The 27043-nt window shown below is 41.3% G+C and overlaps 2 protein-coding genes across 2 annotated transcripts in view; one reads left to right on the top strand and one right to left on the bottom strand.

Annotated features, from left to right (window-relative positions):
* Nucleotides 1–7087: 7087 nt before the first annotated feature.
* On the bottom strand, nucleotides 7088–19422 carry LOC104958215 (centrosomal protein of 112 kDa-like). Its single transcript, XM_010785941.1, has 7 exons — nucleotides 19405–19422; nucleotides 17111–17265; nucleotides 16280–16409; nucleotides 16082–16174; nucleotides 15832–15891; nucleotides 14591–14675; nucleotides 7088–7131 (listed from the first exon to the last, which is right to left on the bottom strand). Exons 1-7 carry the CDS (start codon nucleotides 19420–19422, stop codon nucleotides 7088–7090), a joined length of 585 nt encoding a protein of 194 aa, XP_010784243.1.
* Nucleotides 19423–21242: 1820 nt separating this feature from the next.
* Nucleotides 21243–27043, top strand: part of LOC104958211 (centrosomal protein of 112 kDa) — a 50319-nt gene continuing 44518 nt past the window's right edge. The window contains exons 1-2 of the mRNA XM_010785937.1: nucleotides 21243–21374; nucleotides 23689–23796. Of these exons, the coding sequence (XP_010784239.1) occupies nucleotides 21243–21374; nucleotides 23689–23796 (240 nt within the window). The remainder of the gene's footprint in view (nucleotides 21375–23688; nucleotides 23797–27043) is intronic.

Raw genomic sequence — 27043 nt, 5'->3', positions numbered from 1 at the left:
GCATGTTAATGAACAACTAGTTGATGGTTAATTTGTGTATCTTTAAAGTGGACCTATCATGCTATATTTGAATAATATAGTGTAGCACCATACGGCATAAGGCATATTTATACTTTTTATTTTTCAAAATACCAAACAGATCATGCATTTTAGCCATTCCTCATTTTGCTCAATTTAACACTGTCTTTGCATGGGCTGATTCTGTGAGAACAGCACCATCTACAGGCCTGGCATATGTACTACAGCGTCTCCAGCGCTTTCCAACGGCAATGTCCGTGGCTGTCTCCTCCTGATTGGTGGAGTTGGCCCAATAGCCGTAGCGCCACTTCTGTGACGTCATAGAAGTGTTCAAATCTGGATCAGTATATTAGTACATATTTACAAAACATGTCTCTATACACACGATACCCGAAAAGGAGCAGGGAGAAGAAAATAATCTTATATTACCTGCCCCTTTCTAAAAAAGAATAGATAAATAGAAATATATGGTCTCTCCTTCCTATTTTCTTATTCACAGCCAATCCTAACAGTATCGTAGGAAAATAAGAGAAACACAAAAAAAAAACTTAGTTCCCACTTGACAGTTAACGGAAAGAAACAAAACAAAAAAAACAACACCAAAACATCACATCCAGAAATGTAGGTAAATCTTATTATGAAAAAAGTTGTTGCAAAAATAGTTTCGACACGAAATAACTGGATAAAGAAAGGTTAAAATGACCAATGTATCATTCTCATTGTATTGGAGAGAGATTGTGGAAAGTAATGTGAGCGTACAATTCTTCAGTGTCTATGAATTCAATAGCTTTGTGTGAATTTGTGTGGCCTATATTGTAGCAAATGTCAGGTCGTAGGCTGTAAGGATTGACAGGCACACTGAGAGGGACAGACTTATACTGGGAGCTGTCAGCGCCCAGCAGCGACATCATATACATATACACCAAGCAGCTGTCAGACCAACCCACATAGGGTGTGTGGGACAGGAGGGTGTGTGGGAGAGGAAAAGGGTAGAGAGAGTGACAGAGGTAGAAGTGAAGGGAGATCATGGGGGTGTTATTCTTGTAACCACCTGTGTATTTACATGCTGTATACTGTGTACAATATTCACAAGTTGTTAATTACCTTCACTTAATTTAACCACAACATTGTCAAAAGCAATAGTTACTGTATAAAGAAGAGATTTTACATTTAAAATTTTGATTTTTAGCAAGTAAATTTCTGGCTTTACCGCTTAGTAGAACGCCCTTTTTATTCGCTAACTATGCAGTCATGTATAATGAAACATGATTGATTTGCGACATGGACACACACTTGACTATTAGAAATAATGTCAACATGGGCTCACACACAACACTTTAAAAAAGAAATCTAATTAATACTGTCATTAAATGCTATTGTTTAGTTTTATCTCAATTTCTTCCCATATATTATGTCTTAATGTCATACAACAACACTAAGACATTTAACAATATACTTAGAAAACCTACATTTCACATCATGTTGTCAAATATGTTTATTTTATGCAAGAGCACAGACTAACATCCAACCTACATGTATTACGACTAATACTTTAAGTCTATAATAATGCTTCACTATGAGCTACATTGAAGATAACTTTATTAAACAGTGAAGGTTTTGTTTTAGAAATGTATGATTTTAGACCAAAAAAAACAAAATAACGTTTTATACCACTGCTTTTCATAAAATCATACAGAAACCTTATAAATAAAAAATGAACTCTCCATGCTATTCAGCTATATGGGAATAATATGACATTTCAATTGAAACTTCAACAAAAAGTGAAGCCATTTTTACTCTCTGCAGCTTCCAGTGCACTGTAGCAACTACTGACACCTTTCCTTCGGATTTTTGCAAAAAGATGACAGTGTTGGACAGGAGGCAAAGTGCGTGAAGTGCAGAGTATACACTTGTCTCCTGCTCCATGTGAATGAACACTCATTGTACGGATAATTATTCCCTGTGGCCAGACAAGCAGGAGGAAGAATACATGTTGGCCACTGGGTGATACTTTAAACCTATTAGTAGAAACTATGACAAAACTACAGCTGGAAGGACTGTTCTCTGTATTTTAATCTGCATTTAAAAAGGCGGGATTGTCAAGTGCGAGTGTGTTGTAATTCATAAATGATAAGGTCCATTAGCACTTGAATTAAAGCATAGCATGTAACACTATGAAAACACAACTATGTCTACAGAGAAAACTACAGTCATTGCATTAACACACATATTTACAAAGGGTTGTATTTTCAAGAGGTGATTAATCACTTCCAAAAATCAAAGCAACAACTCTATAAAGGTAGGAACAAGGAATAACAAAAGAAAACAGAGGAAAGAACAGAAGCAAAGGATTGGAAAAGGAATGTGCAAGCGTTCTCTCCTCTTTATAGTGTTCTGTCTCTTTGTAATTTTGGTCTCTCTCATGTTGGACATCAAACAACATAGAAATTGTTTTTTTTTCTCTCCCAATTTTGTGTACTCTGTAATTATTAATCAGTCCCGTTGCATGACTGCCTTCCGGGCTCAGACAGACACAAAAGGATATGTATAGAGACTAAGATGGGGGAAAAAAAAGAAAGGGGAAAGAGAGATGGAAAAGAGGATGTCACAGAAATAGCAAGTTCTTTAAACTTCCAAAGCAGAGCAGGAATGAATTGGGTGTGTGTCTCGCTTGAGAGGCGATGGAGCTTATGTGCGCGTGCACAGGTGCGTGTATATGTATGTTCACTAACTCTGTGTTACTGAAAACTTTATTCAAAGAATGCTCTGTGACAACGTTAGCTGCTAGGCCTATACCTCTGAGGAAGCACAACACATTCACTGCAGCTAACTTTAAGTTTGTGACACATTGAAACACATTATGCAGGTGAACACATGGCACCTTCTAGGGCTGCTCAATTAATCGTATTTTAATCGCGATTACGGCTTGCAACGATTACGAAAACCACGTAATCGAGATAAAACGATAATTTTTGTATTATTACTTTTTATTTTTTTTTTATAAATAATCTTTTTTTTTTTTTTTTTTAGTTGAATTATACTTAAAGCTCAGGGTAATCAACTGTTTAAAACATACTGTTCAACTTTTTTTTCTCCAATAAATGGATGATTTAAAAGTCAATGAATAATCACATTTAATAATCGCAATTACAATTATTGACCCAAATAATCGAGATTATGATTTTTGCCATAATCGAGCAGCCCTAGCACCTTCCTTTGAGAAGAAGTGTGTGTGTGTGTGTGTGTGTGTGTGTGTGTGTGTGTGTGTGTGTGTGTGTGTGTGTGTGTGTGGTCAGGACAGCGGTAGACAGCGTGTCACCATCAATAACACAGCAATGAGGGTGAGATGAGAGGACAGAGAAAAAGAACCAGGGAGGCATGGCAGGCAGAAACACACAGGCTGAGAAAGGAGAGGGGTGCCAGCGTCAGGGCGGCCCGCTGGCTTTAAATGGATCTCTGGTCAGAAAAGTGGAAGGAGAGGAGGCTCAAATTAAAGATGTGCCTTCTCTAAAGAGGAAGTCCTCTCATCCCTCAATGCTAAACGGCTGTTTAGAGGGGAGAGCAGTGTTTGTGCTAGAAAGGGTAAAAGAGCTTCCGCCATCCAGCCGCCCGGCAGACAGGAGGGGTGCAGGGATTCCGGTGTTTTCCGGACTGCCCAAACCACAAAATGCCACGTGCCGACTGAGTGTGCACCACATGCTGGATGAACAGAGACAAGGAACTCACTGTACACTAACATTTACCAACAGTTAATACAAGAGTACACATTAAAGTCAATGCACACTGAATACACTCTAATTGCCTATGCAAATATTCTTTTCATGTAAGCAGAGTATTTAAGAATTGTATGGGCTGTGATGTGGGTGGAGTGGCGCATGGAAAAGACTGACAAACAGAAGAGAATACACGCTTGCATGCGGATGCCTCTGGTCTCTAGTATAAAAAGACAGAGTGAGAGTTTGTGTACTCGTGGTGTGTGCGCAAGTGCATGCGAGCGCCCGCGCATCTGCGTCTGTGAGCTCATCCAAACGGAATGATAACGAATCCACAGACACATCAAAGGGGCTTGAAATAAAGAGGGAGCACATGTAAAAAGAGAGAAAATGCAAAACTGAAATATTCAGCGCCCTCTGAAGAAAAAAATAAAACAGGCATGGTTTTCATCCCCAGAAAAAGAGAGCTGAAAAATAAAGAGATACAGACACAGAATAAAAGACAGACCACAAATAAGTGAACACAACAGAGAGACGGCACAAGGGCAGAACATATTAAAGACGGAGAGAAAAAGAGTTTCAAAGAGTCGAAAATAGAATCATGGCTTGAAAACTGCAAACAAATGTGGCCTGTTTACAAACAGCATTTCACATCAAGATATGAAACAAAATGAGCACATAGAAAAGAAAGTGGTTTCATTATTATTATCCGCCACACATAGTAGCTTCAGTGCACAACAGTCATCTGTTTGAAGGGAATAGTTGCCTCACTAGTATTGCTACCAGCCTCTGTTAAAATAAAGCATGAACGCATTTCACAAGCTACCTTTTCAGGAGGTATACCAGTCTAAGAAGATTCAGAGCTGAAACAATTAATAATTGAGTTGGACGGAATATTAACAGGCAACTACTTTGATAATTTAATAACTATGCAATTTTTAGGCTATACTAAACTCATTTGCTTGCAACAGCTTCATTCTGGCTCCAAATAAGAATATATTCTGGATATTTGTCTTAGAGTTTGTACATGTTGTTCAGGCGAAACAAGACACATGAGGAGGCTATCTTCATATCTGGGTAACTGAGCTAGTAAGTATTTTCTAAATGAATAGTTAGCTTCATAGATTCACTTTAAAGAAAGGTCAAGAGTGGCGTTAGCCGCAGATCACTGGACGTTGAAAAGGGAATGGGCTTAGTGCTGAAGCGTTGCTGGACATGACAGATGGCATTTCAATTCATCTTTACAACGGACTACATGTGACTCATGCTCTCCCATCAACACTGGGGATGAAAGCAGTGACTTCCCCCTGCGCTGCTTGGTGTGTCAAAGCCAACTAAACCCCCCGAGGAGGAAGAGAGAGGGATGAAGAAGAATCTGGTGCAGCCCGGGCTGACAGTACCACTATGAGGGGGGATAAACATGTAGGTGTTAGGGAACAGAAACACAAACTACATGTCCGTCTCATACTTCAAAAATGGCTTTGGTGTTCAGTTAGTTTCACCACGCAACAACAATAACAACAACTACACAACTCATTCTTTACCAGAACACAAGAGAAGAAAGCTCAACCTTGACAAGACTGAACTGCTTTTCCTTCCGGGAAATTTTTTTCCCACTCTTGACCTAACAATCAACATCGGCACCTCTATTGTTTCCCCGACTCAGACTGCAAGGAATCTGGGTGTGACCCTAGATAACAAACTGTCCTTCACTGCAAACATTGCTGCTACAACCCGCTGCTGCAGATACACGCTTTACAACATCAGGAGGATACGTCCCCAGCTGACCCAGAAAGCGACGCAGGTTCTGGTCCAGGCTCTCGTCATCTCACGCCTAAACTACTGCAACTCCCTCCTGGCTGGTCTACCTGCAATGTTCCCACACCACGCCGCTCCTCCGCTCCCTTCACTGGCTTCCGGTAACTGCTAGAATCCACTTCAAGACACTGGTACTTGCGTACCATGCTGCGAATGGATCTGGCCCTTCCTACATCCAGGACATGGTTAAGCCGTACACCCCAGCACGTGCACTCCGCTCTGCATCGGCCAAACAGCTCGCTGCACCCGCACTGCGAGGGGGACCCAAGTTCCCATCAGCAAAAACACGTGGGTTTGCTATCCTGGCTCCAAAATGGTGGAATGAGCTCCCCATTGAAATCAGGAAAGCAGAAAGCTTGCACATCTTCCGGCGCAGACTGAAGAATCATCTCTTTCGACTCCACTTCGAGCGATAGAATTACTAACAAAGCACTTATATACTAATAAAGGACTGAGTTATCTAAATCCAGTTGAGCAGCACTTGAAACGTTTTAGCTCCATGACACCTGATGTACTTATATCATTCTTTTTTCTTCAAGGTTGTATCTTCCGGGTCGAATGCACTTATTGTAAGTCGCTTTGGATAAAAGTGTCAGCTAAATGCAATGTAATAAATAGACAAGAGAAAGAAGAGAACCGGAGAGAGAAATCTGACAGGGTTCGGAACCAGGGATTTCCTTCCCTTCACGCTGTGCATTTAGATGCTATTTAGCTTCAGCATGTATGCAGACTAAAGCATAATTACGGTAAAATCAGCCGGCATAAGTCCCTAAAGTAAACATACTGCATTTACATATCCCAGATATTATACATGGGAAAATAAGGTTCGCAAGATTCTTATTGGAACCACAAAGAGCCCCAAAAGAACAAATGCATCCAAATTGAGTTGTTTCAGTGCATGAATTAACTATAATCTCAATTCATACTGTCAATGCGTAATTTGGTTAGCTTGCTAGCTCAGTGTAACAGAGCAATTCCCCTTATGTGTGCTAATCACGTAGGCATGGTGAGGCATTTAACATCATTACACACCATGGTATGGGAGTTATGTCAACGATATCAATCAGTCCGCACATATTAAGAGATACGAAACACTACCGATGAACAGATATGGACAAATTAAGGAGCTGAATAACTTTAATTTGGGTTTTCTTTTTTCAGAGTAGAAACTGTCTGATTATCCGCTATAATCTTTTCAATTTGATTAATATTCAGCAAAGACTACGGCCTGTCCACACACACAGGCATGAAAAAAATCTTGATGCTGCGCGTGTCTGAAGTTTGGCGATTTTTTGCGAGCAACGTGAACCAAACAACCAATCACATGAATCTCCCGCCCCGAACATACAAAGCCAATAGCGAATTTTAAAACAAAGTAAACTGGATATAAATCCTCCCCAAACAGGCGAAAACCTACCAGTTTCATCGCACTGTGCTCTGCCACCTCACCTCTCCATGCCTGGTTTGCCTCCGGTTTGTATCCGGTAAAAGTTCTGGTCGTAAAAGAAGCGCGGGTGATTTGCTAGCCCGTAATTTGCTCATTTGGAATATGAGGGAAAATTAACTGCGGTCTGGCTCTCCACTCAAGCTGCACGCGGTTTGATTGGCTAGCGCTTGCAACTGGCGGATTTGCATAAACGGGGATTCTGATTGGCTGATGCGCAGCTTTCCGAAAGCATCGGGAGCATCAAGAAGTTGAACATATGCTGCAACTTTATGGATGCTCACCAATGCGCTTGGGCAAAAGCCATGCGCTCCGCTCCCCACAACTGCAATTCGGCGAAAGATTCAAAAATCCTTCTACGTCACCCGAAAAAAAAAAAAAACATTCAAGTGAAATGGGCGAAGCTTTGAAAGATTTTTTTCATGACTGTGTGTGGACGGGGCCCGTAACGGTACGTCCCAACAGCCAGCTTAAATAAAAATCCTTCACAACGCCTTCTCCTGCCCCATTGACTTTGAAATGGAAGTGGATGTCCACCTTTTGCCTCGCTTTTCGCCGACGAACTGCATTGTGGGGGAAGCAAAGCGACAGACTTCCCAGGATTTTTCAGGATCAAAAGTTGAGCAATGTTCAACTTTTGAAGCTGAGCGCTGGAAAGTTGTCAGCCCAACTCAAGATCCCGTTTATGCACAAATCTGAACAGCTGAAACAAGAGCGTAAGCCAATGAAACCGCGGTGCAAGCTGGGAGAGGCCCAGACCGCAGTTCATTTTCCTGCCATATTCCCAAACGAGAAAATTACCCGGTAGCAAATCGACCCGGTTCTGTTTACGAACCAGAACTATTCTACCGGGATACAAAACCGGAAGGAACGCAGCATGGAGGGGAGGTGGCGACCAGAGACCCACGTGGGGTGAAACTGGTAGGTTTTCGTCTTGTTGGGGGAGTTTATATCCCAGTTTGATTTCCGTTTACACATTGCTATTGCTTTGTGGTATGTCGGCGGGGCGGGAGAATTCCAATGTGATTTGGTTGTTGGTCGCGTTGCCCGCAAAAAAAATCCCCAAGCTTTCAGACACCCGGCCACACGCTTCCAAAGATTTTCAAGATTTTGTTCAAAGCTGCTGTGTGGACACGAGGCGTAAGACTTCTTACACACATCCTGCTTGATAGCAAAAGTGGTAGTTTACCCTTACCACCCCGAGTAACCTAATACAGCCGCCATAAACTAAGAATAGAACCACTTTTATGTGCTTCCATGAGAATATGTATCTCTGCCCAGTTCGTTTGGATGTTATCTTTCAGCAGAATTATGGAGTAACTAACCTAACACTGAAACAAAAATAATAGATGCAACACTTTTGTTTTTGCTCCCTTTTTTCAATGAGATGAACTCAGATCTAAAAACATTTTCTTATATACAGCAAAATAACATTTCTCTCAATATTGTCACAAATCTGAAAAAATCTGTGATAGTGAGCACTTCCGCCTTTGCCGAGATAATCCAGATCCCACCTCACAGGTGTGGCATATCAAGATGCTGATTAGACAAGCATGATATTGCACAGGTGTGCCTTAAGGCTGCCACAATAAAGGCCACTCTGAAACGTGCAGTTTTGCTTAATTGGGGGGTCTGGGGGGGTCCGAAAACCCTAGGGTTAAACCCTAACCCTAACATGCCCACCCATTGAGCATGTTTGGGATGCTCTGGATCGGCGTATACGACAGCGTGTTCCAGTTCCTGCCAATATCCAGCAACTTCGCACAGCCATTGAAGAGGAGTGGACCAACATTCCACAGGCCACAATCAACAACCTGATCAACTCTATGCGAAGGATATGGGTGACATGTTAGGGTTAGGGTTTAACCCTAGGGTTTTCGGACCCCCCCAATAAAGCAGAACTGCACGTTCCAGAGTGATCTTTTATTGTGGCCACCCTAAGGCACACCTGTGCAATAATCATGCTGTCTAATCAGCATCTTGATATGCCACACCTGTGAGGTGGGATGGATTATCTCGGCAAAGGAGAAGGGCTCACTATCACAGATTTTTTCAGATTTGTGAACAATATTTGAGAGAAATGGTTATTTTGTGTATATAGAATATGTTTTAGATCTTTGAGTTCATCTCATGAAAAATGGGAGCAAAAACAAAAGTGTTGCATTTATATTTTTGTTCAGTGTACATGGCCTGGTTTAACGAATAAAAAGACATATGTTCTTTATAGCGTCCATGTTGTTTCCACATTTCAACCTAAAGCTTATAAACACACCGAAGAACAACTTCCTGACTCAGTCAATTGGACCATCAGAGGAGAAAGTGAATTGACAGTTGGCCTTAGCTAGTGTCTACGTTGTCTAAAGTGATCCTAGTTTATGCTATCTACGTTTTTTCAGTTTGTTTTATTATTTAGTGGGGTTCATTTAACTAAACCTACACTGAAAAATCTGAAATGTTGACTTTAATTAAATGTATTATGTCAACAATTTTCACACAACTGTATTAGGTTAGTTGAAATCAATAATATTAGTTTTTTTATTTCAACTTAATATTATTGCTTTCAACTGACCTAATACAGTAATGTGAAATCTGTTGACATGATACATTTAATTAAAGTCAACATTTCAGTTTTTTCAGTGTAAGACCTGAATGGATATAAAAGAAGCAAGAGTATGTGAAGATGTAAGCGTGCTTTAACTTTGCGACCTTAGCTGTAGGACCTAGTTAAACAGCTCTTTACAATGTTCCTTCTGTCAGGTCTATGTTATTGAACTGGCGCTTAACCCATCTCCATCCTGCTCCTTCAATGCAGTTGTCATGGGAGTAAATATTGAACCCTGGTGAAGCTATTCAATATTCAGGATCCATAACTCCACCTGCTCCTGAATCTCAATGCTAACTGGGGCTACCTCATGTGCCTCTCTGGACCACCAACACCTCCACTCCCCTCCATCCCTCCTCTCATGGGAGAGGAATGCTGCGATAGATAAGACCACTTCAAAGACACACACAGACGTAGGGTTTGCATGTGCACCCACACACACACAAAATAACATGAAAGACCATAATGGATGCATCCTACACTTTTAAGAGGAGAAGGGGCCCTATCTCACGCTAGCATGTGGGCATGCATGCACAACCACTAAGAAAGAAACAATGACACAAAGACTGACACCAAACACTTCATTAATACCCTATCAAAAGAATTGTGGTGGGCTGTGCATATACAACAGCAAAAAAGGAAATTGAAACAATGGTAGAAAAGTAAGAAACTTGAAATACGGGATGAACAGGATTATGACTAAAGGAAAGAGTTGGTGTGAATTCTACACACTATAACACATCCCATCCATGACAGGGGTGGGGGGGGGTGGTGTGCACAGGTTTTGGACAGCCAGTGTGTAGCCTCTCATAAAGGCGAGCTTTTCCCTGCCGCTGCCTGAAGAACACGCTGCCTCTGCTTCTCCAAACTGTAAACGATCAAACTGAGCAGAAGTTGCTGCTGAGACACAGTCAGCGCTGCTACAACCACCACACCTCAGCAGGCACATGGTTTTGATAAAGCCAGTTGGGTGCCAAGCAGCAGGAAGGAGGAGGACTGGAAAGGTATGATGGAGAGAAAAAAAAACGTGACAGCCTTTGCATGGAGAGAGAGATATTGTAATCTAGAAATAAACCAGCTGTTTTTCTTTTCTTCTTTAATCATTCAGTTGATTTTCTGACATTTTTTAATTGTAAATTGGAGGTCACTGTGGCAAAAGCAGGCAAGCTGCTGCCTCTCACTCTCCACCCCCCCTCCCCTCTGTGGTGCTGCATCTCTCCATCGCTATGCTAATGCCCTGTAATGATCTGAGGCACGTTGGGATGAAAGAAGAGCAGAGAAACGTGTTCTCTGCACAGCTTTTTAGTGCATTTCTGTTGTTGTTGCTATAGTAACACAGACCTGGAACTCAATTTGATGCATTTGTATGGCAGCAAAGGGTGATTCTTCTTTTTATACTGGAAACAAAGAATGGGTGTAAACCTTGGAAAAAAGGGTGTGGAAAGCATGCTAAACATGCAACATACAATAACAAAAACAGAACAGCAAAATCCGCTTCAGCTATTGAAGAAATAAAAACTAAATACACATACAAAATGTTATTAATTGATATAAGCTGATATACTTTCAACAGTAGATTGACAAACACATAACAACCCAGCGCACATACCAGTCAGTGTCTTGTACATAGAGGGCATGCTGAGCAGTTCTACTATTTTGATTTCATCATCCACACACACACACACACACACACACACACACACACACACACACACACACACACACACACACAGTCTTGCTTTGACTTTGAAGTTCTCCTGGATCGCCTTTAAAGGCCTTCAGTGTTGCCACGACAGCAGGCAGGTAGACTTCTGACTGCTTATTGTGTGTGTGTGTGTGTGTGTGTGTGTGTGTGTGTGTGTGTGTGTGTGTGTGTGTGTGTGTGTGTGTGTGTGTGTGTGTGTGTGTGTGTGTGTGTGTGTGTGTGTGTGTGTGTGTACTTAATTAGCCAAGAGCCCGATGGGCCACTTGCCGTTTCTCAGTGTTTAACACTAAACGAGGGAATGACTGGCTCCTTACTGATACTAACAACAAGGATAATTTATGCACAAACGGATCCGTCTGCTGTGTTTAAGCGTGTCCTCTGTTGCCAGGCTGACAATGACAGGCGCAAACAATAAGCAGACACAACCATCAATGTCCCCCTGCGATCTTAACACTGAATACTAACTGCACAATTACTTTTCATGTTGTTTCGCAGTGACAGAAACACAAAGGAACGGTAATAATAACCATGTCCTACAGCTTAATACATTTCTTATTCACAAACTATTTATTGTTGCTTTTAGTGGCCACTTAAAACGTGTTTGGAAAAGACATAATGTGTCTTGGGCTATTGATAAGGACCCGAGAAAAGAGCAAATACAGCCGTGCTCATCCACTGCCTTTGGGTTGCTACTTCATTGTGACAAACAGTTGAGAAACTCTCCATGGGGGGGATGGCACTGTGACTGGCCTTGGCTGTGTATGGCTGCAGCTGAGGTTGTTGAATGGGAATTGTGTTTAATTGTGCAGAACATATTCTAGTTTCGCCAGGGAAACTGTAAGCTGCTTGTGACCAAGTAATATGGTCCAGTATGGGATTAAGTGCCGAGTGGAATGTACTGACTGGCTGACTTGAGTCCTTGGAAGGGCTGACAGCAAAGTGTGCTTGTGCAGCTCTCGAGTAAAAAGGGAGTAACAGAGGTAGAAAGTGATAGGAGAAACTGAAGTACATCTCCAATTTTAGGGCGGTTAAAGTAAAAAATGATGCTAAATGATCGTCATCTGAAGCATTACTTAAGACTCATTCATTTAGTCATCATTTCCATTTCTGTGTAATGATTTTGTAATATTTCAGCAGGGGCTTAAAAAAACATCTGGAAGCACAACAACATTGCACATTTTGGCACGTTACTACAGGAGAAGCACAGGTGTGATTAATCACGTTAATTAATCATGGCAGCAATGCATTCTGGTGAGCCAGCCTCAGGGTCCTGGTAATGAGTGTCATTAGAAACACCTCTGTTTTTCTGTTATGGCAAGTCAATGCTTTTTCTGTATTGAAAAATCTAAACAAAGTGCTGAAAGGCACTAAACCCGTTTGAACTGAGGGAACGTGCAGAGTTGGATGATGATTGTCAGAATGTATTGCAATAAGAGCAATCCCTTTATCATTGCACATATACAAATATTAGGATTCATCTGGTATTTTCCTACAGTATATGGTAGTTTATTTGTGTAGAGGCCGCTTCATTTCTACAGCAGGATTACGCTTTCTAGTTTTCTTCAAGACAAGATAACTACTCATCACATGTGAAGATCTGATGTTCCAGGCTCTCGACTCTACCGGTACTACGTAGTTATAAAAAAGATCAAAGAGAGTGTGGCTTGTTAAAGTCAAACTCCACCTTCAATCTAAATTCATACACACTGTTCTCATGATCAAAGACTCATCTCAGTACGCATAAACAACTCTCTAACAAAGTTTGAAGCCACAAAGTCAAAGCTCAAATGTGAGATACTAATAACTAAATATTCCACTTGCGTTATGTAAATTGCAAATATAATGACCAAAGGGGGGAAATTGCCGGTACTCACAGTAATAAACCCTGGGGGCAAGCATAGGGTTTTGATGATATTCTCAGATTATTATTGGGTTTTTGCACACACAACCATCGTGGCATCTCACTGTCTGTATTCAGAACTATTATATCTGAAAGATTCAGCTCACAACTGTACACATCTGCAAAACACACACACAGAGACTGGCTGATAGACTGATGCAGTGCCTTAGACCATCATGACACTTGGCAAAGAATGAAAGAGGACCACACACAAACACACAGATGGTTTTAGAGCTCTATAATGTGATCACTGTGTCAATTCTAAGGGAACTGATCACATATACAGGGCTGTGTCTGCTGTTTGCTTTATCTATGGTATGAAAACATGAGGATGAGGTTTAGCACAGGAAAAACAACATTTTGGATACTTACCATGTTATCAGAAATGAATTAAAGGTCCCCTATTATACTGTTTCTCATCAATATATTATAGGTCTCAGTTGTTGTAGCAATTTATCATTAAGTCTCATTTAATCATAAGTATTACTGTAACTTAATTATCTGTTTATTTCCCACAGATTGAATTCACATTTAGCCTCCAATTTAATCTTACTTAGAACAAACCAAAGTCTGTCTCTACAACCATTGGTTTGTAATTAACATGTATGTAAAGTTTCAACCGTGTGGTCACCACTTCTTGTCATGTAAATTTGCTTGCTGAAGACCTTCCCCTTCCCTCCTTCTGTAGTGTAAAGTATTTGCATTTTCTTTGAATGAGGTCAGATCTTGTACTAACTTCTTGGTGCAAGACTCTGTCCTTTCAGCTGAAATAGATTAACTCTGTTAAATGCTTTTTGACTTTATTAAATAACACAACTTTGCTTTAAACTTCTATTGTTTGTTCGTGTCTTGCCAACCAGGTTGTTTCTGTTTTTAAAGTGGAACTTCCTCCACATCAGTTATATACAAACATGTCTCTGAAGTGTTTGGCTGAAATACCAAACAGATTATGTATTGCAGCATCCCATAATCCCCTCTGTTTCAGCCCTGTTTCAAAAGTGCTGGTTCTCTGTCTTTTACTTTAGATGAAAATAAGGAGCCCCTCCCCACGCCCCTCTGAGAGATATTTGGTTGAAAAGAACAAAATTGAGCTCTCGGAGGAGATTCAGGTGATAAGGGGGGGGGGGTTACCTTGGTTGGTGGTTGGCTAATGGTTACACAAGCCAAAAAATCGTTATGACATCATAAAGTGGGCAACATCTGATCAGCTCATTTTCAGATTTTTTTCCTGAAACTTTCAGAATCTCTTTGCACAGAGGGGACACATGTTTATGTATAAAAGACATGGAAAAGTGGATTTTGCATAATAGGTGACCTTTAAACATTTTGCTGATAGATTCAGATCAAACACTATTACATGTTGTACTTTGGGTAAAGCTCAAATGCTCACTGTACCTGAGTGCATCTTCTAGTTTGGATATTTTCCTCTTAGCCTCTACTCTCTCTTTCTCTGCTTCAGTTTGGATTGCCAAAACCTGAGGGAGAGAGAGTAAATGCAAGAGAGAGAGAGAGAGAGAGAGAGGTGTAAGTGAGTGCAAAAGCAGACGCCATCAAACATCAATCGACAAAACTCTCCTGCATGTGACCTTGTGCATCTGGCCTCGTCTCTTCTCTCCATCACCCCATCAAAAGAACCATCTGACTATCTGCCTGCATAGAGGGCCTCTCACTGTGGATCTGTGGCAGCCATATGGACCCTTCTTATGTCCAGATACCGTTCCCTGGCCTCCTCCACATGTCTCATTTACTACTGCAGAGGAGTGGAAAAATAAATCTTTCCAGGGGCAAAAGGAAAAAGAACTGACTCCTCTTTCTTTTTGTTTACATCTACTGTCACCGTCCAGAGGGAAGAAAGTAGAAAAAAAAAAAGATATAGACTTGTTACAAGGACAGGATAAAAAAACAGACTGTATTTGAGGAAAACATCAAAAGCAAAACTTTTGACTTTCTTTCCGAGAAACTTAATTTAAATTCTCCCTGACCCTGAATGGAGTGCACAGAGGCCTGCTAAGTTCTTGCAGGTGTATCAGCCAGAGGGGCCCTGTCTCTGGGTATGCCAGCCTGCCACAAGCACACACATTATAACTCTGGCACTTTGAAGATGACCCAGGTGCAGCAGGTCTTTAAAACCCGACTTTCACCTATGAAGTCTGGCTTGGACCGGTCCAGCTCAGATCATTAACAATGGTCTCTTCACTCTATGGTTTACAGCTGCTCTGTGGCTTTGAAGAAAAGTCTCAAAAGTAAAAAGGCAATTAAGTTAAGGCCCGGGCAAACTGACAGTACTATCTTCACACAGAAAAGTGGAGCTTGTGAAGGTCCTCTTTTGCCGAATGACTACAAGTTTATAAGGATTTGCTCATACTGCCTTTGCTTAGATAACTCTAATGCTAAATTATACATTTTCCATCATCCTCTTTCTTCTCTGCCCAGTCCTTCATCTACCTGTTAATCACGGCTCTGATTTTACGAGACCAGACATAAGATCTAAAAGTAAGGGGAACCACAAAGGAACATGTGACACCGGGCTTTGATCTCCACTTGACCGTAATAACTTTGTCCAGGGCTGTTTTAATGCAACGACAAAAGCTATGGAGCTCAGTGGATGGGTTTCCCTGGAGAACAAGCTACCTTTTTCTCACAGTTGATCTGCACTTCATCTTTTTCCCGCTGAAACTCCGTCTCTTGATCCTGAAAAAGAAGCAATAGTTGAAACGATGCTGTGTGGCAAAGGATAACTGCATCACTTCACACAAAGGCAAGCCCTGTGTAACCCGAAGCATTGTCGTAGCTTGTACTGCTCGTGTGCAAATGCAAATGTATTTTTAGGCAGGTGCACATTAAAAACATTTGAACAAGCCTGCCAACACCCAAATCCTACCCTGGCTTGTTGGAGTCTTCGGTGTTCACTGTCCAGGAGCTGCTGTTTGAGTAGAGCTACAGTGTTCTCAAAGTCGTCCATCAACTCAGAGGCCTGGACGACAGAAACAGAGAGGAAATTAGCAGTAAATGAGGGTGAATTTAGAACAATTATGTCTACATTTAGGAGGCTTGTGGAGGTGTTTGGGTGAATGTGGACCTTGGCAGCAGACAGAGCATGTTCCTGATGCAAGTGGCGCATGTCAGTCTCATTTTTGGTTTGGAACTTCTGTACAGTTAGCTCATGCTGCTCCCTCTGCTGCTCCTTCTCCTTCAGCAAAATCAAATTCCTGTGTTACAGTTAAAGAGCATGACTATTAACAAGTACAAATAAAAAAATACACTTTACCACCCTGTTACTTTAGTCTTATATGGCATATTTAAACGTTTTCTTGCCACTTTACAGGCATCTTGATAGTAACATGTTATTTGTTAAGCAGACATTTATTAATAATTTGTACATTTTCATGACCTAGTTTATAGACATAGTTTTGAATAGCATCCTCTTTTAAAGGTCACCTATTATGCAAAATCCACTTTGTCATTTTTTCCCAGTTTCCCCTCTGTGTAAAGAGATTCTGAAAGTTTCAGTAAAAAAGATTCACTCCCTTCTTGTCCTGATCCATTTAAATAAAAACCTGTCTGAAAATGAGCTGATCAGATGTGGCCCACTTTGTGATGTCATAACGTTTTTTTGGCTTGTGTAACCATTAGCCAATCACCAACCAAGGTAACTGCCACCCTCCTTATCACCTGAATCCCCTCCTAGAGCACCATTGTGTTTTCTTTTCGAATCAGAATCTTTGAAACAGGGCTGAAACAGAGGGGTTTATGGGATGCTTGGGATCTGTTTGGTATTTGGAGCCAAACACTTCAGAGACATGTTTTGTATATATCTGAGACCTATAATATATAGATGAAAAACAGTATAATAGGGGACCTTTAACCATTAGACATCTCTACCCCCTTCATCATTCATTTTTTCACAAACCGTCTGTTGGCCTCCTGCAGTTCGGCGCCCATGGATGCAATTTGAATCTCCAACTGGGCCTTCTCCTGTGTCACCCTCTGACGCAGCGCACTGCCCTTCTCCACCTCCACCGACTGCTGTTTCACCCGCAGCTCCAGCTCACGCACCGTTTGCTCCTGAACAACAAGCGTACACAGGAATCACTCACCCAAACAGCTTGAATCACTGAGGGCACTAGCCTGAGAAAATGTCATGGGTCAGAGGACTGCATGGCCCCAGAGTGGAGCCAAACAGAAATCGGCTGATAGGGAAGAATGTGGCTGTCCACCTCTGTGACTTCAGCCTTGATTGTTCAACATACTCATTTTATATATCCTTATTTGAAGTTCAAAGCTGTACTCAAGCTAACGTTGGACTTAAAATAGACCGTTCTGCACTGTTATTCTCCAAAGCTCTCAGCTCAGAGTCATCAAAAACAAAAACATCTTATCTATACAAACTGTTCCAAAGGTCGAAACCAGCAGAAAGCCTTTCGCAGGGAGCGATCTTATCAAGTGAAAATATTTCTTCCAGTCTACAAAGGCTTAACTGCAGACATTTTTGAGGTCAACTGTAGTGCCTTTTGAAAATATAGAGCTGCAACACCAAGCTAATATTTCACCTGTCAATGTGCCTGTATATTCATCATATTAATATATTCAAACTATAATTAATCAACTGCTTCTGGCTTCTTCTGGTGCAGTGGAGAAATGTTTTGATTTGGCAGGTCCCTGTGCTGCTTGTATCTCTGCTCTTTATAACTTAAAATATTCACAGTCAGGAATGAGCTTCAACGCAATTTAAAACTCGTAATGTAACAAACAAACTCAGTTTATCTTTGTGTTTTCAAACAGAAAACTGAGCAATCTTACTAATCCTACGTGTTCAAGCTGAAATATTATTGGCAAATGTAAAAAGCTTAATCAAAATGTAGATTTTCAATAAAGACAATGATCAAAGTGCAGCCGATGCAGGCAGCTTTTTCTGGCACCGATCTGATGAAAAGAAACGTCCCCTTCTTACATAGTGTCCCCCAGCTTGTGCACATGTATGAGTGTGTGTGTGTGTGTGTGTGTGTGTGTGTGTGTGTGTGTGTGTGTGTGTGTGCTAGTGACAGTGTGGAATGCAGTGTGGGCCGGCGGATAAAGGCGATGACGGGACGCTGATTAAAGATGGAGCGTGCTAGTCAATCTAGACGATGACAGGAGGGGAGAGGAGGGAGCCGTGTGTTTGAACAGAGGGCAGGAGCACCGCCCGGAGAAGCCGCTTGGACAGATTTGTGTCTTTGTGTTCGTAGCGTAGCGCGCTAAGAAAAGGAACAAGGGGCCTGTGTTGTGCTGGGACGCGTGCTGACACTTAGAGAGGTGCTTCTTCTCATCTCCTGCCAGAGAGGCTGCACCGGGCACACCTGGACACACTCAGAGGGAGCACATTACGTCCCATAATTAGGTGTTTCAGAAAGGGAATTACAAGGTGTGAAGAGCAGACTACACAAGCTACGTTATGAGTTCTGCTCCCCTCCAGAGATTAAGATGTGATAAAGTCTTTGAAGATGGGATAAAAACCTGTAATTTGTACCGAAAAAAATTCATACAGAGTGATGGATGACCTTTTTACAGTTTTTGTATCACAACTGAGGCCAGCAGATGGGAGACAGCCTGCATCAATCATGTCCTGCGGCCAGTCAGGCTGTGTGTGTGTGAATGCACGTTGTCAAACCCTTGTGTAGGAGGGAGAGCAGCTGGGGGAGGGTCTGACAGAAGAAAGGGAATCAGGTACACTGTGGACTTGTGGAACCGGGGTCAAACAAATACTGCAAGTTTGTTTACCCCTGCTTCAGGAATATTACTGTGGATGCACAGATAGGTTTTTCTTTAAGGCTCATACCCCACTAAGGCATTATGGACCTAAAAGGGCTATTTTGGATTGCTTGAAGTGGGGTTGCATGAGATCGGGTTGGGCGATATGAAGAAAATCACAATATCTTTGACCAAATATCTCAATTTCAATGTTGTGAAGATGTTTGGAAGGTTGATCATCGGTGCTTTCACACAATATGTAACCATTAGGAATGTGGATAAATAATTATTTGTATAAGGTTTTGCAAGTGAGATTGGGAAAAAAGTAGAACAACTGGAAACAATATGGTAAGTTCAGGAAATAACATCTCTACACTGTTATGCAGCCTTAGTTTAAAAGCAGGAAAGACATAAGTGTATGCTATATTTACAATATTTTCACAATTTACCAACTTTTTTGGCGGTGGCTGAACATACGTTTTGCTGCCACCCCATCATTACACAGAACTATAGTAACTACAGCCTCCCAGTACATATCCGGACTGCTGAGTCTATTGAACTTTTTAAATCTCAGCTAAAACCCCACCTCTTTGCACTTGCTTTTAATACTAGTTGAACATTACACTTTTACATTTGTATATGTTTTTATATGTTTCTAGTTATTGTGCTTTTTATCATGTTTTTAATTATTATTGAATTATTGTACTCCCATTGTGTTATTTTATATTGTATTTATTGCCTGTACAGCACTTTGGTCAACTGAGGTTGTTTTAAATGTGCTATATAAATAAATAAAGATTGATTGAGATTTAGGCGGGAATCCTATCTGCTTCACCAAACTGGGGCTAGGCCACCTACCATATACTGTATAGGAAATACACTGACTCTGGATAAGTATGTCTATACACTAAAACAAATTAATTCAAATCTGGAACAAATGTTAAAGTAATGTCAAACACACTCAGAGCAACAGAAGATAACATATCAGCAGTACAAAGAAAGGGATATTCCTACCAGTTGGTCTCTATCTCCAATATTAATCATTTGTACATGGGCTACAGTCAGAGTGTGTATGGAGCAATACCGAAGCAGATACCGGCTTGTCTCTCTTTTCAAACACCCACTCAATCACTTTGTCGGCTCTGCCCTGTGCATAGATAACGTCCAAAAATAATAACATCTGACATATTCGTAAGCACCATGAAACGTCTTTGATCTGCGTTGGATAGAAATCCGACGCAGGTAGCGCCTGGCAGATGGACATTCCTCATTTTGCTGTAATTAAACCAGATCCAGTACGCAGTTTTTGAATGAGCATGAATCATCAATCTGAGTTTGTCTTGGCCTGCATACTTTACTTTATGTGAACTTTTCACTTTGTGTCCGGGGTTTGAACTGAAGAAGAGGAGTCGCAGTGGCTTAAAACAAATGGGCATACTGTGGAGCAGGGGTGTCAAACTGAAATACACAGTGGGCCAAAATAAAACAATGGGTACTAGTCGAGGGCCGGACTGGTTCAATGTTTATTGCAAAACTTATTGAAATGAACTTATTGCAAATATTAAAGTTGGAACTAACAAAGCTTAAATTATTGCCGATAGGGTTAGGGCTAGTTGCATTCATTTCTTATGGCTCTATCTGCAGCTTTTCCGGAGTCATTTCTTATGATTATATTTTTCCACAGGCTAACAACAGCTTCAAAAAAACTATTTCCCTCAAAGAAAAAACCTTTTGTCGCAAGAGAAAACGTGCAGAAGGAAACATCCATGTAAACTCAGTGTGCTGCTCTGTGATGCTAGTTCAGATACTTGGCATCTCATCTTCGGTAAGTTCATCAACGTTTGGGGTCAGGCTCTGAGCTGAGGAAACCCTCAGGATGGAGTGAAGGTGTGCGTGCAATATACCGGCGGGCCAGATCTAATNTCATTTCATTTGTATTTGTTCCGTTCATGGTATGCACAACTTAAAGTGGACCTATCATGCTATATTTGAATAATATAGTGTAGGACCATACCTATATAACTTATATAGGTATGGTCCTACACTATATTATTCAAATATAGCATGATAGGTCCACTTTAAGTTGTGCATACCATGAACGGAACAAATACAAATGAAATGAACGTTTAATGCCAGGTACGTTTACACATACAAGGAATTTGCTTTGGTATCTGGTAGTGCAAAGATAAATAATCAAAAACAAAAAGTTTCAAAAGTTGGTAAAAAAATCCCATATTTTTAAGAGACAATTTAGCATTAAAAAAAGGATACAAATGTCTTGATATATACATTTGTGTGTGTTGGTTTGAAGGGAGATGGAGAGCCAGCTGGAGAGAGCGAGAGAGAGCCAGAGGACGCAGATCCAGCAGGCAGACATGGCGCTGGAGCAGTTCAAGAAACAGGTGGAACTCAGCTCTGAGAAGACCTACGCTGGCATGAAGCTCCAGGTGTGACACACACACACACACACACACACACACACACACACACACACACACACACACACACACACACACACACACACACACACAATACACACACAGAAAAGTGTAACATCAACATTAAATGCACACAATGTATAGTCGCCTACACATAGCTCTATCAATGCACATCTGTTACATGTACAGAATGCACATACACCCAGTCAGCCTTATTACCCATTAGTACATGGTTTTTCTGCTGTGTGCCAAATACAGATGTTCATTTACCCTCCTCTCTTTTATGTCTGCTTTAACACGAGGAGAGTAAAACTGTTTGACAGGCAGTAACCAAGACAATACACACACAAACACACACACTTTTTTTGTAGTAGAGACACAGCCTGACCACAGATGCAACAGGGCGCCACGCTGACTGCGTTTGAATTTCCTCCGTATGTCTCCCTCCCCTTCACATTCGCCTTCAACTGCTCTCATACTGAAAAAACACACACAAATGTCTTGAGCCCTGTCATCCCCGGGCAGTTTTCACTCATTTCAGTCAGCCAACATGAATGACATGATTTATAATCCTGCTCATTATGCAGGTGCATTCATTCGCACGTTGACCTTGCTTCCTCTCAGCGGGCGTGGCGTGGGATGGTTGTGTTTTTTTAATGGAGGACGGGTCGCCCGCACTCAGCGGACTAATTAGTACGTCAGGCCAGCATCGCGATCAGCGCTCCACACCGCGTGGGCTGCTGCTTGTTGGGAGAGTTCTCCAATCGATACACACTCCTTCTGATGATGTCTTACAAGACAGTTTGGCTATAGGCGTTTTTGTTGAGCATTCTTTGGCTATACTGTGTGAGTGCTGTATTGACGGGGCAGCACTGAGTGTGGTCCTAGGTTGCTGATTAGCACATTTGAGTTGCTGATTAGTGAAGTTTTCAGCAAATCCATATGTTGTAGTTTTAAAAAAAACGCTTCGTGTGGGAGTGGAATGAATGCATGGATGTTTGTAGGCGCACAGAGCAACCTTCATTCCCCTCCAGAGTGAATTTAAAATGTCTGTCATATTGAGCAGGAATGAATTGTGCTGCAGATGGAAGAGAAGACAAACGGTAAACTTTAATTAGGGTCAAAAGAGCCCTCGATGCTCCAGAAGTCTGTATTTTCCCACTTCTTCTTTTCTCCTGTTCTCACCCTTCCATCTCATGCTTGTTCCCTCTTTTCCCATGGAGCCCCTGGCATCCCGATTTCCGATCTGACTTTATCCTCAGCCCACATCAAAGCCAAGAGAGGAGCAGTTTCTTATGTATCTCTGTCAACCTCTCCCAGACCCACTTGTGCAACGCTCCATCACGTTCTCCTGCAAAGGCTTTAATGTCGTACAAGTTTTTCACTCTTTCTCTTCATCCTTCCATCTTTCCTCTCATTACCTTCTCTCTCTCTCTATCTAAATGGATTATCACTATCACTTTCTTTCTCTCGTTTTAAAATCAGCATCCCACTTTAAGACTGCCCTGTTTTGGTTTTGGTGTGAAAAAGAAGCAGCACCCAGAACCAAATCTCTGTTGCGTGAGTCGTTCAAAGGAGGCTCCAGCATTTAAAATGGATTAATCAAAACACATTTCGCATTTCCAGAGCGTTACACACACAGCACAGCCCAGATACAGAGGCGTTTCAGTCAATTACATTTCCAATTGTTTCGATTATCGTCACCTGAACAGAAAAATATGAAACGGGTAGGCTGCAAGCACGTTGAGTTAAGATAAAAAGAGTAAATATTGTCACATTTTCTACACGAACACACTTTCTCAGAAGAAAAATATATTTTTTTTAACTGCTGTTTTTCTTATATTTGAGTTTTGCATTTATGTTGCACCTCTGAATATATATGTGATTTTGTGTGTGATCTACTGGAATTCCATATTTAATGTTAATTATAATGTCGTACTTTGATGAATAGGTTAATAAATTGATGTGCTGTTTTAAAGATATGACTACGATACGATCACACGTCATGTGATGAATATATTTCACCCAACAGAAGCTCATTCATTTCAAATTAAAAGAAAAATGTTAGAGTAGCTGCAGATGCATGGTGTTTTAGCTAGTTTTTTATATATTATACTTATGCTGTGTTTATATGTGAACTACAACTAATGGAAAAAATTAGCTACAGTAAAATTGTATCCACTATTCTGAAATATGAGGCATTGAGTTGCATGATGTATTTTCTAGCTCAACATAAATGTATTCCAGATTATAAATGCAGCCTTAATGGTTCAAACGTGATTTATTTTCATTTTCAATCTTTTTTTCTATTTCATGGCTCCAGATGGACAAGGTAGAAGAGGACCTGATCCGCTCCAAGTCCCTCAGAGAGAACCAGTCCAAAGAGTTCTCCCAACAACTCGATGCACTCAGACAGAAGTATGAGCAGCAGGTCTGTATGAGTCTGTCACTTGGTGTCATCTGCCTGCAGTGTGTTTGTCTACATGTGTCTGCACGTGCGAGACGTTTTCTAGCGTCTCTGCTCATGATGAAGCCAGGGGAAAGAATTCTCCTCTCGCTTCTTGTCGTCATCACATTGTTATTTTCTTTCTTTTATTGTTAACACTTGGGCATCTGGAGCCAACCGAGGGGATTGACATCCATTTAGAATACTCTTGTTATCCCTCCCCATCTGCTCCACCTGATTAATTTCTCATGATAGGAGACACGCTTTAGATTAAGACCGGATTGCGACTCAATAAATATCTTAAACGTTGCCAATTGAAAACGTATGCAATCTGCATAACAGACGCCGCTTCCCTTATCAGCGCATCTCTGTCACTCTTCTTCGATTAGGAGAAAGAAACCCTTTTCACAACTCATTGAAATCCAGCTTACTGATAGGAGGACATCGCTTAGTGCATCAGATTCCATTAAACCATATTATCAAGGCATCCCGTCTTATTGTAGGCAGCAGAGAGCATGGTTTATATTTCTCCTACTTCCATTTCACTTTAAGCTCTCCGGCCTGCTAGTGGGATTTTGATCTCTGGCTGTAGACTTTAAAAATCCAACTGAATATGTTTGCCATAAGATATTTGTACTTTATTTGTAGATATTTGTACTCATACTCTTTTGTGTTTCTTTCTTTGTGTAACCTGTGTAACTATAGTTGAGTAATGCACAAATACATGTTTTTTACTCATTTAAAGGACAATAGTATATACAGAATCTGTCTCAAAGTGGCTTTACAATCTGGGATTCTTCACACAATTATAATGGGTAACACACCAGGCAAATCATTGTATAGTTATTTTAAGCATACTCGGGCCACCCTGCATAGCAACTGATTGCACCATTTGATAGGAGGTGCATATATCCCAAGTTTGAGCATCAATAATAATTTAAATGAAGAATGATGAAGAGGCTATACGGCATTAATATGGTGTAGCATCTCTATTTCCAATCTGTATTCACATCATGATTGACTCCCAGCCACCAAACTCGCTCTCAACCTGTCTGATAATAAGCATGCTAACTCTCATTTCCAGGCCAGATGAAGTTTACACTGTGTCTAATGTGCTGGAGATAGTTTTAAGTGAAGGACAGAAGGTCAGTGTTGTTTCCAAAGGGGGTGGAGAAACGGCTCCGTGACTGTTTGTAGTTATAATGACGTTTGTAGGGGGAAAGAATCTAACTTTCAAAAGATTTAAATGGGATTTATTATGTATCTAACAGAAAATGTGTTACCGGGAAAGAAGGAAATGCATCTTCCTAGTTCCTTCTGAAATTATAAACTGTCATCGAAATGGTTTTCACTACATGAATAATTTCATGCTTCTCCCTTTCAGCGCGGTGTGGACAAAAGTAACAAGAAACAGGTTTTATTGCGCCCCAAAATGATTTATGATAATGACTTCATCGCAATATCTATAATAGTTATAATAATAATGATAATAACATAATAATAAGAAGAAAAGTGACTCGACTTGACTTGTTTATAGCGTGTTATCTGATACGATATTATAGTATTTATATTATAACACTTAATATTTAATATTGCGGTATGTCCTGTCCCACCTAATGCAGCTTAAACCATTAAACACATCATATGTATATCCAAAAGACATATTAAGCCTTTGTAATGGTCTCGTTACTGTACGATTTTCGTGGTGTTTTGTGTGCCAACTTGAGTGGAATCATGAATTCCATCTCATGTGGAAAAACAGGTAAGTCATCAAAGCAAATATATTGAAGTGGCGATTATCATCTGCCGCCTCAGAGTGGGGGATGCGAACGGTTGACAGTTGAAGCCAGCTACACAGGGTGAGCAGCTCGTCAGGAAGCCTTTTGTCTTCAAGATAAAAACACATAAAGACAAAGGGCCTGTCTTTGTGATGACGTTGATGTGCGTGCTGGTGACATTAGCAACACAGTTAGAAGGGTAGGAGAAAAAAAGAGAGAGAATGTATCTGTAGACGTGTGATTATTCATGTGAGCACAATCGTTTTTATGTTTTGCGTGCTGTGTTTATGCACACACACAAGCGTGACCACGAGTTCTTTGTGTGTACCCATTCACCCATGCCTTCATGCGTGTGTGTAAATGTGTGCTTTCACTCCAGAGAGATTGGTGTCACAAGATCGCAGGGGTCAAGTCAGATACTCACAAAAGAACATTCCCTCAAGGCCAACTTCGATGAGCCGTTAAAAGGCGATCTATGTATGAAGGAGTTGTTTCCCAGCTGACCGTAATGGCAGTTGGACGTCATGGTGTCCAGAAGAGCACTGCCTCTTGACGTCGGAGTGATGCAGTGAGGTCAAATGGCTGATTTAGAGTTGTGACCTTGAGAGTTTAGGGAAAACTCAACAGCTTCGTTCTTGATGTTAGATTGGAAAGTAAAGAATGAAAGACACTATTCTGTTGGCTTGCAAGTGTGTGGACGTACTGTACTCATATGTAGGGTTAGGGTTAGGGTTAGCACCACTCACTGATCTTTAAGTTTAAACCCTACAGTGAGGAATAAGAGGTTTGTCTTTCTTCCATTTCTCCCTTCCTTCCCACACTTACTCCACACTCCCCTGCTGGGACCAGACAGGGCTTCTGTTCAAATCTCCTCCACACCCTCCTCTTCCCTCCTCCTTCCCAAACATTTCAGATTTCTCACTGCGGGGCTGAAAGAAGCCCATTACCTCACTCACTGTCCTGTCTCAATGCGATCAATGCACACCATGTCGGGCCGGGCTGACAGGAGTCGTGCTGTGCAGTAACACCCTACTCACTCTGCATCTGTGGCACCAAGCGGTGCTATAACCGACTCAGTCTTCCCTTCATAAACTCCATGCCGGTCCCTTTAAGAACCGCAGCACCCAGCGTCCTCCGCTGCACGCTGGCGCTACGTGATGTCACAACCAGACGCCTTGCTGGGTCTGCTTTCTGTCATCTCCTCTTCGTCTTTTTCTTTAGCTGATTTTCTCTCACAATGGATCTATCTTACCCATTTCTTCGTCCTTGTTTCACCTCTGATCCCCTCGTTCCTCCAAAACCCCAATGACCCGAGACTCTAAACAGGAGCGTACAGGAAGCCACGATGTCCGCCCCTAATTTCTGTTGCAGCATGCCACGTTGTCCAGCTGGGGACTTCTTGAAGCAATTGCCAGCTTATCAGTCTGTCAGCTGTAACTTGTGGTGCTGTAAGA

This window comes from Notothenia coriiceps, unplaced genomic scaffold, assembly GCF_000735185.1.
Source record: "Notothenia coriiceps isolate Sejong01 unplaced genomic scaffold, NC01 NC01_scaffold00028442, whole genome shotgun sequence".
Lineage (NCBI taxonomy): Eukaryota > Metazoa > Chordata > Actinopteri > Perciformes > Nototheniidae > Notothenia > Notothenia coriiceps.
Note: the sequence above shows the minus strand (reverse complement) of the source record. Positions and strands in the feature narration are given on the sequence as shown.

What these genes read in the sequence shown, in the direction of transcription:
- LOC104958215 (XM_010785941.1), bottom strand. An exon ending in CTGCAGGAGGCCAACAGACG is followed by an intron (nt 16,410 to 17,110) that starts GTTTGTGAAAAA and finishes ACTGTAACACAG; the next exon opens with GAATTTGATTTTGCTGAAGG. An exon ending in GAAGACTCCAACAAGCCAGG is followed by an intron (nt 15,892 to 16,081) that starts GTAGGATTTGGG and finishes CTTCTTTTTCAG; the next exon opens with GATCAAGAGACGGAGTTTCA.